Source organism: Podarcis gaigeae, assembly GCF_964106915.1.
Source record: "Podarcis gaigeae genome assembly, chromosome: 5".
In the NCBI taxonomy this organism is placed as follows: Eukaryota; Metazoa; Chordata; class Lepidosauria; order Squamata; family Lacertidae; genus Podarcis; species Podarcis gaigeae.
Window position 1 is genome coordinate 32,431,954 of NC_139681.1, and position 12,374 is coordinate 32,444,327.

At 46.9% G+C, this 12,374-nt stretch overlaps 1 protein-coding gene across 6 annotated transcripts in view; it reads right to left on the minus strand.

Moving 5' to 3' along the window:
• Window positions 1-1,921: 1,921 nt before the first annotated feature.
• ADAMTS14 (ADAM metallopeptidase with thrombospondin type 1 motif 14) overlaps window positions 1,922-12,374 on the minus strand; it is a 71,502-nt gene continuing 61,049 nt past the window's right edge. For 3 of the 6 annotated variants that reach the window (XM_083740678.1, XM_083740679.1, XM_083740680.1), the window contains 5 exons: window positions 10,546-10,678; window positions 9,146-9,353; window positions 7,316-7,445; window positions 6,731-6,841; window positions 1,922-4,353 (listed from right to left, as the gene is read on the minus strand). In XM_083740678.1, the coding sequence (XP_083596804.1) occupies window positions 3,722-4,353; window positions 6,731-6,841; window positions 7,316-7,445; window positions 9,146-9,353; window positions 10,546-10,678 (1,214 nt within the window). In that variant the 3' untranslated portion in view covers window positions 1,922-3,721. Of the gene's footprint in view, window positions 4,354-5,119; window positions 5,212-6,730; window positions 6,842-7,315; window positions 7,446-9,145; window positions 9,354-10,545; window positions 10,679-12,374 lie in introns of all 6 variants that reach the window. The other 3 variants (XM_083740681.1, XM_083740682.1, XR_014564824.1) reach the window with 2 other exon arrangements.

Below are 12,374 nucleotides of genomic sequence, written 5' to 3' on the forward strand. Positions count from 1 at the left end.
CAGGGCTGCCTTCAGATGTCTTCTAAAAGTCTGGTAGTAGTTGTTCTCTTTGACTTCTGGTGGGAGGGCGTTCCACAGGGAAGGCGCCACTACCGAGAAGGCCCTCTGCCTGGTTCCCTGTAACTTGGCTTCTCACAGTGAGGGAACTGCCAGATGGCCCTCGGTGCTGGACCTCAGTGTCCGGGTGGAACAATGGGGGTGGAGACACTCCTTCAGATATACTGGACCAAGGCCTTGATGCCTTAGCAAAGGGAAACAGGCTTTGGCCTGTGGCAACCCAGCAGCTGATGAGCAGGAAAGCTGAAGCCTCAGGAACTTTGCAAGCCCTACCCAGTGCTCTGAATCCCCAACTTGAGGACTTCAAAGCACCCAAACACTTTGTGTCATTCTGATATCAGCTGATTGACCCACCTGCCACATTTGATATGTTTGGGCCATGATCAGATAAGGTTCTGACCCGCAGAATCAAGAAGTTCCCCATGCCTGTTCTAAAGGGATGCTTGGTGGATGGAGAGTGTGCTACACCTATATGCATTCTGTGATGAGTTCATCACCGCAAGCTAAGAAGGCCCTGTGTTAAGGACAAATTGTGGTTATTTGGAGAGCAGTTTCAGGAGCAGTGGCATGTAATATAGGTGATTAAAGTGAGCTGTTCTGTATCATGGGAAACAAAACAGGAAGCCTCCGGTAGACAATTGGTTAAGCTGATACACAAATACATTGAAAAACTAGGCAGGTCTTACAATCTTAGAGGGGAAATGGTTGTCCATCAACACATTAGAGAAAGCTACGCTGTAAGAACTAACCGTCACCAAATCATTGCAATGTTCTGACTTCATTATTTATGTGCTTATTCCAGCTTTGCTACATTTAATTAGAAGGAAGGCAGCAAAGCCAGAAGCAGCTTCTGGTGGTGTTTGTTAGATTTGTTTTTGTTTTTTTTTTCTTGGTAGGAAAAATCTAGTTGCAGTGACATGATTTGTATAAAATGGCTTTCTAGTATAAAGCAAATGGTGATTTAAAAAACGAAGTAACTTAATTTATTAGGAAAGACTGTCACGTCAGTGACAGATGAAGCAAGCCTCTGTGAATGAACTTTCAGCAGGAGACGAGAACGTGATAGCTATATTTATCATGCTGCAAAACTGTGATGGGCTTCAGTAAAGCAGCTATCGTATAACCAAAGGTACAGTCCCCTTGCATTTGATCAACACTTTTATATTTCCTTGAATTCAACTGAAGAAATTTAAGTTGCTCAACAGACTGGACAGCTGAGCACCCTTCCAACACGTCTCTCGGTGGAAGATTTCCAAGTAGAGCTACACAAATCCTATGAGTAGATCAGTGTCTGGAGCAAGGAGGGAAGCTAGCAGTGCCTCAAACACTGTATACATATGTTTCTCACAATAGCCATTTCTGCACAGTCCCATGAAAACATGCAACGTGGAAAGTATAATTTGAGGGTGTGTTTTTTTTTTATAAACAATGAACTTCAAAACATGCAAGTCTCTTTCTGCAAATGCAAACATGCGGCTGCTGAATCTGTCCCCTATACTTTCCAGATATTTGCCCTGCTTTCCTTCATCTCTTTTTGCCATGGCCTGATGTGTTTTTGTCTGGATACTAAAATGATAGGACTTTTGTCTTTTCAGACATAGGAAACATCTCCCAGACACAAAAAGCAGCACGAGTGATCAATGCGGTTCAGTGGGCACCATCCAAAACTGTCCTGATCCCTGAGACTACGCTTGTGGCATTTGCAAGGTTCTAGAAAGGACAGATAACATGGTGCAAACACGATTAAAAAGAAAAGAAAAGGGGTAGCCAAAAAAAAAACCCCACCAGCAAACCAAAATAATAATAAAAAAAACAACCCACCACCACCAAACCAAAATCCCAGAAAAGAGAGACTCAAGTGTGTTGTGTGGGGTGGAATGGGGTGTCCATTTAATATTAAACCAGCCTTTCTCCCCAAAAGGCAATTCAATTATTTGCATAACCTTACATCAGCTCGATCTTATTTAGCATCCACCGTTGGCAAAACACAGCTCGTATCAGACAGTTTCAAAGCTGCCTATTGCAGCTCATGTTGTTGTTCTTGGGTAAAAGTCACTCCAGAGTTGTTGTTTTTAAAAATGCACCTGTTACCTAACTTATTCAGAATTCCTGTGGTGGGCATATTTTATTAAAACTGGTGTCACCTCACATCACAAGCAGAGTTCCAGAACAGCAACCTGCCAATGCAAGAGGACATCTTCAAACTCAGAAGTGACATAAACTGCATTGTGAGGAACAAAAGTGGCTTTTCAGAGGGAGAAGAGAGAGAGAGGGAGGTGTGGGGAGAGAGAACCAGGAAGCCCACAACATCCTTGCAGTAATAACATTGTTTTAAAACACAAAGCATTTGGTAACACGCTTGGGTATCTGGTTCCCTGGTTTGCTCTGAAAATCTACTCATTCTGAGGGCAGCATACCACTGATGACTGCTGGGGGCAGACAAATAATGGCTGAAAAGCAATCATGAATTGCTTGCGGGTGTCTAGCTGGCCACTGGAACAAGCAAAGTGCTGGAACAAATGGACATTGGACCCAGTTAGCAAGGCAATCCTCATGTTCTCATATTCTCCCTGCTTTTGACTGAGAATTGTCACTGCCATGGTGAACAAAAAGGTCATAAAAATGGTTTTTAAAGACAAGGTGTTCATTGCTCATACCCTGTTCAAGGGACACTCCAAGTGAGCTGGGGAGGGGGTGTTTCAACACCCCCATCCCAGGACTCTCAGCACACCAGCTCAGCATTGCAAGGAGGCAGCTGGCCTGCTGGCTCAGGAGCCCATTAGTCCAAACCACACACACTATCCCGGGATTGGTGCCCCTCGTGCATGCAAGGTTTTTGCAGCATCTACACGGTGCCATCATCATCAACAACAAAAAAGCCAGCCTGCATTTCTCTCCCCACCACCACTTTTAATCTAGATTTGCCCTTGCCAAGGTAGAAAACAACAACAATAACCTGTTGCCAACAACCCGTTTGCGCTACCTGTAAGACCCGTTTGCAGTATTAAGCCCTCCACCTGGAAGCACCCCAGGTCTCCTCCTCTCTCCTGACACAATTTCAGTCCGCATAGCGTGCTGTTATGGAGACGTGTCAGGCTCGCTGTCCACAGTAACTCAGACTAAAACCATGTCCCTTGCAGCACCATTTCAAGGCTCCATCGGATGGCTGGGATAGCAGCAGCAATGAGTGGAAACTGAGGAGGGGAAACAAGGTCCTTGAGCTGGCTTGGCTCTTTCTTGCCTTATTGACTGAGAAATTGATTGAGAAACTTGTTAGCAACCTTGACGGAAAAGCCCTCAGAGGCGACCTAACCTGGGCTACGGAACCACTGTGTGTGTGTGTGTGTGTGTGTGTGTGTCCAACCTCAGCAGTTTCAATTTGTTTCCTTCACTGGTTTTTTCTTAAATATATATATATACATATATATTTCTAAAAAGTGGCACCGAACAACGGCGAAATCACCGCCATTGCTAAAACAAACGTGGTTGCGTTGGCAATGGTTACGCCTTCCATTTTGCAAAAGGGCCCCAGATAAAACAACAACATCATGGTGGCTTTGCCGCTCCACTCCTCTGCATGTAAACGGTGTAGAGAGACGTAATGAAACCCCGCCAAAAAAATAAGAGAGGGGTTTCTGGGGGGGAAAGAAAGCACCACCCCCACTCATGTCACAACAGGGGAGGAGGTCCTGAGAGTGGCAGCTGACTGTTTGGGCCCCACACTGTCCTTTCTCCACCCACCTCCATCTTGAGGAGGAGATGGGCCTCCTTTCTGCGAAACAACGGAAGGCTTGTCCAAGGCGGCAGGGAGCCATTGGGACAGAGAGCTGCTCCGATGCTCCTCAGGGTCCCACCCTGCTGGAGCCTGCCGAAGAGGAGGAGGAGGAAGAGGAGGAGGTAGTAGAATTGGCATGCCCACTTTCGAAGTGCTATTGTCTGGGCTGCCCTGAGGCTGTGAAGCAGCGTTAACCTGGCAGGTGCCAATGGCCGTGGAGCCGGCGAGAGTAGCCAGGAGGCCACGGGATGCCTCTGTCTCTTTCGGAGAAGTGCCCTTCATCCTCCGCAGTTGGCTCGTGGCAGTGGGATGGGGAGACAGTTGTGGGAGAGGGCCAGGAAGGGCAGCGCCTCCGCGGGTGCCAGTCTCAGAAGCTCCTTGGTCAACGGCGGGAGGCTGGCTGGTGGGGACTTTTTTGCCGCAGGATTCGCAGCAGAGCTTGTTATAGCCAGGGATGGAGCAGTAGCGAGCCAGGACTTCCATCTGGCAGAATATGGACTTGTCTCCAAGGCACGGCTCCTCTGCAACGAAGGGAAATTACGGAAAGTTGGCGTGAAAGTGACCGTGACTTCAGACGACCGCACACAAGAGAACAGTGCTACAATGCAGTCTAAGACTATTATCTCAAAAGGCTCATGTGTGTGGTTAAGCCATGTCAACCTAGGCTACAACACTCTTCTAGCCATAGAATAGCATCTGTGGCTGCCCAGATGTGCCTGGGCTCCAACTCCCATCATCCATGAAGAGTGGGCCATGCTGGGTGGGTCTCATTGGGTTTGGGAGTTCAACTTATGGACAGCCACGGGCTTCCCCACCCCACCCCGTGCCATAGAAGGAATGCTCCATATCAGTTACACAAACAATACATAGCAGTGATACCAGAAGCGGAATCAAGCAAAGAGAGAAACAGAAATAGGAATAGACAAAAAAGAAGGAGGAGAAAGAATCACAGACCCCAGTAGAGTTGTGGGGCAATCGCAACCTCAGGCGAGTGTCAACGATGCAGGAGGGGTGGGTTCCATCCATATTATGATCCTGGTTGCATATGGTGGTTTCGATTCAGAGTTAGAAATTTGGGATTGTGGGTGTGTCACACTACCTTTCCTTCTATGGGATAATCCCAGCCCCTATGATACAAAGACTAAAGAACTACAAGACTCAAACCATATTTCTAAAGAGAAACAGTGCTGAGGGGAGGGGACTTGGGGGGGAAACAACCATAAGTGGTGGGGTGTGTCTGAAGATTCAAGATGATACATATATAGAGACAACCACTGTATTATTTACTCTTTACAGGAATCAAGTTGCAGAAAAGCATGTACCCAAACGCCATTAGGCCTATGGATATGTCAGCAACTGCAGAATGTCAGCTGGGGAGCCTAAGAGGAGAAGACAAAGAGAGGAACGTAAAAGTCAGTGAGATGCAAGTGTACAGACAGCTGAAAGAGAAACAGTCAGACAAACAAACAGGCAGACAGAAGCACCTACACAGGAATTTGTATAAACATCCCAGAGAGTCAACACTAGCGAGAAACACCTGCAGATGAACGCTAGAGGGCAGTGATTCATTTTCAAACAATGATCTCAAGGGTCTGCAATTACTTACCTGAGTAAGCCCCAATAAACTCAATGGGACCTGCTTCTGAGTTGAGCTTGCACTGTAAGGCTCTCGGATGAGCATTAATCCAAAATTAATTCTGAAGTGGGATCATGAATCTAGGGATCCATATAAAGGGAAGCCTTTCCACTTTATTTGGTGTATTTTAAGGTGCAGAAGATTCTACTGGCTCTCTAAGCTAAATAAGGTTGGCCTCTTCCTCCCAGTGATTGCTTATAATTATAAGCGCTCTCAGCTTAGGCTATATAGTTACACTGGAAGCAACAACAGCAAATCCACTTGTAGTTAACCTTTTCTGCAAATTATTTATGTTTCACCATATGTGATGTTATAGCAGGCCTGCACAACATGAGAACCAAGCTGTGGCATGGTGGCCCACTGAGAACTCAATAAATATGCTTCCAGCTGGAGCTGGTCCAGAAACCTGGCAGGTGGGCTGCACTCAGCTTGGTGGGCCCCCAGTTGAGTAGACCTGATCTACAGAGTACAACAGAAGTCTGAATTGGGATGCGTCGACTTCCATGTAATGGCCCATGGCAGGGGTGGAAAACCTATCTGGAGCCCAAGGGCCACATTCCCTAATGGGCAGCTTTCCAGGGGCCAGAGGTGGGTGAGGCCAGAGGCCAGAGTGCATAGACAATGAAGGTACTCTTTACCTCTGTGCCATAGGCTAGTTTCTACATACTCACCCATCCAATGCAAACAAGCAAGAGTCATCAGACTTCAAGGCCACATTCCAGCAAGACAAAAATACTCTAGAGGTTGTGGAACAAGGCCAGGGAGGGTTTACGGCCTGGGGAGAGTCCCAAAGGCTAGGAGGAGAGTCTTGGTGGCAGTGGTGGGGAGACACCTGGCCTCCAGGACTGAGGTTCCTCACCTCTGACCTCTGACTTCAGAATTAGTGTATTTACTCACTTGCAGAACTGGACAGAGAACATCTAAAGTTTTCATTCTTCTCAGTTCCCCAAGGGTAAGGGGAGGTCCCAGATGGCGGCTTCCCGTTCTCAAGCACACAGCAGCCGCCCAAGAAGCATTCCAGGCAAAGGAAGGTTTCTTCTCCTTGGATTACGCCCCTACACCAACTTCCCACCCATTAAAGTCACGGGAAGTCAGCTGTTTGACCTGTACAACCTGGCAAAGCCTCAACAACTGTTATAATATTCTACAAAACCCATCTTTTCTGAGTAGTGTCTGAATTTTTTTATTTTTTTTTTAAAGAAACCGAGAGGGGAACAGGTGATGATCCAAACTGTGGAACTCAGAAGTAGGTGGGCACTTACTTGATGATATCTTGGTAACAGGATTTTTGGCACTCTCCTGAGGCACCCATTGGACCTTGGGAGTCACATGATCGCTGGTGCCTGAGTTTGTTGTGATGCTTGGTAGGTTTCCTGGGGGAACAAAAAGGAAGGCGGGTCAAAGTATCTAGATCACAACAGCGAGTCAAGTTTTTGTTTTGTTTTTCCGGGGCAGGTGGGACACCAGAGACTTTCCTATAATAATGGATTCAAATGGTGTGAAGAAAATAAAGTGCACTCCAGCATTCTAGAGACTAACAGGATGCCAGAGTACCTTGGAGGGGGGGTCATTAGGTGTCATGGCTCCTTAGGATTCTACACATATGTACAATATATGGTACAAACCACCCTGTGATCTTGGGATGAAAGGTGGTATAGAAATTAAATAAACAACAACAACAACAACCAAATGACCCAACCCCTAGGTGTAAACAAGCACAATGCCACACACCCATGGGCATCAGCATGTTTCGATTGTGTGTGTGTGTTTTAATGCTGCATCTATTTCATCCACTTTGCATGCATTTTTTTATTTTGTTCCTTCTGCAACTGCAGCTCTTCTCTTACCTGGGCATGCTGCCATTTTGCAAACCTGGATGGTCTCTGGCTTCTCGCTCTCGCACTGGCCGAGGTTGTTGTCGTTGGACTTGCAGACCACCTGGCGCTGCTGGATGCCTTCTCCGCAGCTGACAGAGCACTGCCACAGAGGAGGAAGAAGAAGAAGGAAGAAGAAGAGTTTGATATCCCACTTTATCACTACCCGAAGGAGTCTCAAAGCGGCTAACAATCTCCTTTCCCTTCCTCCCCCACAACAAACACTCTGTGAGGTGAGGGAGGCTAAGAGAAGTGTGACTGGCCCAAGGTCACCCAGCAGTTGCCTGTGGAGGAGCAGGGAGTCGAACCTGGTTCACCAGATTATGAGTCCACTGCTCTTAACCACTACACCACACTGGAAAACCCATCTATCAAGGCTAAGGGGAAATGAAGGGCTGGAGCAATTTCAATGCACTCCCCTGTTACACCCTGATGAAAAGAGGGCTGAGCTAGCAAGGAGGATCTGCAGGAACTACATGTCACTGGAGCAGGGCAGGTGGTTCCTCTGTCAGGATTCATACACCCAAAACAAATGTGATTTCAGTCACCGCATTGGGTCGACTGCAAACACATAATGTCCTCTCCCCTCCAACAAGTGGCTGACTCTCAAAGCTGCCGTCGGAGGTTCTGGATGAGGACTGGTATGCGTTTGAGAAATACAAATAAAATGATTCTTTTGACTGCAGTGTAACTTATCCCCTCAACCTTGAGGGAAAGAGAGAATGTCAATATTTTACATTCTACAACACTTCACTTAATCCATCTACCTTCACTTGGCTGCTCCCAAACTGTTAAAGAAAGAAAGAAAGAAAGAAAGAAAGAAAGAAAGAAAGAAAGAAAGAAAGAAAGAAAAGGACCCCCTCAAAAGAACGCCAGTTTGTGTCTTGATATACAGATTTAGAAAAGCATTAAAAAGAATGGGAAAACTTCAGTAATTACATCCTTTATCAGTTTTTGCCAGAGATATTTTTGAACTTCTCTGTAGCTGCAAGGTCTAGGATGTTCAGGATTCTGAGAAGATCTCCCAGGCAGCTCAAAAGTGTCTAAAAAGCTGCATCATGACCCCATATCATTTGTTTGCTTGCAGCAAATGTAATTGCTCCGACACCATTCTCAAGCCATGTTTTTCCTCACCCAGTAATACCAGTGGCACTGCTCTGTGCTCGCTTTTCTTTTCTTTTTTCTTTCTTTCAGAAGCATCCTCCTGGCACAGCTAAGGGTTCTCAAATCCAGCCAAATAAGAAAAATAATATTGCCATGTAGTCTGAGCTATTTGGCTAGGCTCTTCCTTAACAGCAAACCCAGTAAGACAGGTTCTGTTAAGGAGAGGGCTGAAGTCAAAGGAAGGACAGGTGTCTACTGGTATCTTTAAAAGAATAACTCCTAGCAACAAGCATCATCATTGGGAATTCTGGCTCCTAAGCTTACTGTCACCGAGCAAAGGGAATATGAGACTGTGGATTAAGGTAGGGCAGTGGCCTTCTGGTAGAACATATGCTCTGCATGCAGTAGGATCCAGGAAAAACTAGAAGACTCCTGTCCAAAACCCTGGAGAGCAGCTGTTCATCAGTACAGACAATGTCAAGCTAGATGGAAAACTGTTCTGCCTTGGCATTAGGCAGCTGCCTAAGGTTCCTTCCCCAAAAAGTCCCACTGTGCTCTGACACATCATAGGGCTGCTAGTCAAATCAAGGTGCTCTGTGGTGCACTGCAGAGGTGCAAAGTGTCGATATTTTCCTTGTTTTGCTTAGGGCACCGAAATGCTGGCTGCGGCATAGTAGCCAAGTGGCGGCGGCCCCTTACCTGAGACCAGGCACCTGTCCTCCACTGGGCAGGGCACGGGATGCGACTGCAGGGCCGGCGTGCGTCTGGCTTGTCTCCTGTGCAGTACTTTGTGTGCACGGTCCTGTTTGTGCCGTTGTGTAGGTGCTGGGTGCACTGCACCACTCTGACCTGGACTCCCAGCTTGCCGCAGGACTTGCTGCAGGCCCCCCACTCCTCTGCCCCCCAGCTGAAAAGAGAATAGCAAAACCAGACACTCTTAACAGAAAGACTCGTCAGCTCGGTTCCCACTGAACAGGATAAATCTGGGCTGGGCCACTTCAGCCTGCAGGAACAAGCTCACAAAACAAATTCCCTTGGCAGAAAAAAACCAAGATATCAAGGGTAGGGAGGAATATAGCCTAGCTTCCAACCTTGACATGTAAGTTTTCTATAGGCAGGGATGAGGGTAGTTAGCCCAGATGCATATTTACCATCTCAGTGAGACCTAGGCCACCTAGGTTGAAAATATGAAGGCTGTTGAGATTTCAGATTATGGGTGTCTGGCTCTGCACAGATCAAAATCAAAGACTGAACTACATAGTTGCTCTGATCCTGCAGGGAACTTCTTAAGTTCTCGCCACTACAATAGTATGATCTTAACCAAAAAAACATTGCCAAATAACCACAGAATAAGCATCTGTCAAAAGCAAGAACACCAGAGTGGATTTCACACGACTGTTATGCAGTGATAGCCACATGGTGGCTTTTTCTTTCAATGTTCATAATAATAACAATTTAATAATTATTTCTTATTTATACCCCGCCCATCCGGCTGGGTTTCCCTAGCAACTCTGGGCGGATCCCAACAGATTAAAAACAGAATAAAAAAAACTTCCCTAAACAGGGCTGCCTTCAGATGTCTTCTAAAACTCAGATAGTTGTTTATTTCCTTGACATCTGATGGGAGGGCGTTCCACAGGGTGGGTGCCACCACCGAGAAGGCCCTCTGCCTGGTTCCCTGCAACCTCACTTCTCACAGCAAGGGAACCACCAGCAGGCCCTCGGAGGTGGACCTCAGTTTCTGGGCAGAACAATGAGGGTGGAGATGCTCCTTCAGGTATACTGGACCGAGGCCGTTTAGGGCTTTAAAGGTCAGCACCAACACTTTGAATTGTGCTCAGAAATGTACTGGGAGCCAATGTAGGTCTTTCAGAACCGGTGTTATATGGTCTCGGCAACCACACTCAGTCACCAGTCTAGCTGCCGCATTCTGGATAAATAGAGCGATCTCAATGGTTTTCCACTTACTTGAGATTTTATTACATATGGCTATTTCACAAGACCACAATACCGTGGTAATATTGAGGTGAGTTCTGCACATCAAAAATGGTTGTGTGAATTGGCCCCTGGACCTTTAAGACAATGAAAAAATGACTCACAAAGGCTGCGTGCACTCCTGCATGTTGCATCTCCTACGGATGGGTTTTGGTTTCTTCCCGTTATCGCAGAAGTTCCGGGGCACCATCCGGTTATCGCTCTTCCTCCGGCAACCATACTTGGTATACTGTATTCCTGCAAAACAGCAGAATCAAAACTACAGCTACGAAGGAGTCAGCAAGTCTAGGTTGCTCAAGGCACAAAGTGGGCATCCTCCTGACAGCCACTAATGCCTTTGGGGGGTCCAGAAAATGGCCTGAAGGCACCTGATGTACTCTACAGTGGACGCTCGGGTTGCAAACATGATCCGTGCAGGATGCACGTTCGCAACCCACGTTTGTGCGTCTGCACACGCACAGGTTGCAATTCGGCGCTTCTGCGCATCCACAAAGTGCGCTTTAGCACTTCTGCGCATGCGCGACCGCCGAAACCCGGAAGTAACCCATTCTGGTACTTCCAGGTTTCAGCGGTCTGCAACCCGAAAAAACACAACCTGAAGCATCTGTAACCCGAGGTATGACTGTACTCTTGTCAACTATAAGTGGGAAATAGGTCCAGACAATATATGGAGATAGCCTGAGAGTAAAGACACTGAAAAAGTGTCATGATGCAACAAATACGTTAAAAAATAGTGCAAGTGAGGTATTTGGAATCCTGGTGTCACAGTGCCCAGCAGGGACAGATAGGCCACTTCCATGCGGCATAAGAAACTACTTTTGGATGAATGCCACCTGATAAAATCACTTCTCTCTTTTCCCGCCTCTGTCTCTGGCTAACACAGGCTCATTGAGGCAGCTGAAATCCTCCCCCTTCCCCTCCCCATTTTTGTTTCCGCTTTCACACCTTGCTCATTTGCATAGTAGGGCACTTCACTGAACAGCCATATTACACAGATAGCACAGCCATACAGAAAACGTGCCCATTGAAAAACGGACTTCAATATACTACAGTATTTGTGTGTGTGACTTCCCATTCACATCTTTGCACCACATGAATGAATGAATGGATACTACACAGCTGCTGCTGCCACCATTAGCTCCTTACTGCTCTGAGGAAGCAAAGGGGCAGGAAGCACTCTGCATCGGAAACGCAGTACAAAACGGACGCTGGGTCTTGGTGTAATCGGCAGCTTCGGTCTTTCAGGCTTGGCTTTCACTTCGTAGGACGGCCCACCAAAGGCAGCCTACTGTGATTGCTTGGAAACCCAAAGGCAGCACAGTGATTACTTGTAAAACACCCTGTCTATGATACAAGGGTCTACAGATCGGAGTACCTTCTCTCAAGTATTTCCATTTGTTTGGACAGATGCAGGCTGTAACCCCCGCCTTGCACAGGAAATTTCTAGCCTAGCCAGTTTTACTAGCGCAATCCCTCCTTGTAAGGTGCAGAGCTGATCCCTCAGCCTGGACTCAAGCACAAGTGAACAAGGTCAGAATCCAACAGCTCCACACATGGGTGACTGCTGTGAGTGAGTGAGTGGGTGGGCGTGGGTGGGGCAATATTTCTGGCATAATATCTGCTGAGACAAACATAGATAGGGGAGGACCGAGGCAGCTGCTTTGATGTGCTACTCACCTTCCCAGTAAAGAACAACACAGATATCAAACCCTAGTCACCAACACAACTTGGGGTGTGTAGGGTGGACGTTGTCAGCTGTTCCCAGGATATATCCATGGAAATGCAGTTTATGCCACTCCAATGTTAGCAGGGCAGGCTTGAGTCAGCAAGTTCTGACCTGGCTTTTCAAAACCTGCTTTGTGTATTTAAATGCTCTAGACAGAAGCTTGTGTTGATCTGCTCAATATTTATTATTTCACTTCCTTTCAAAAGG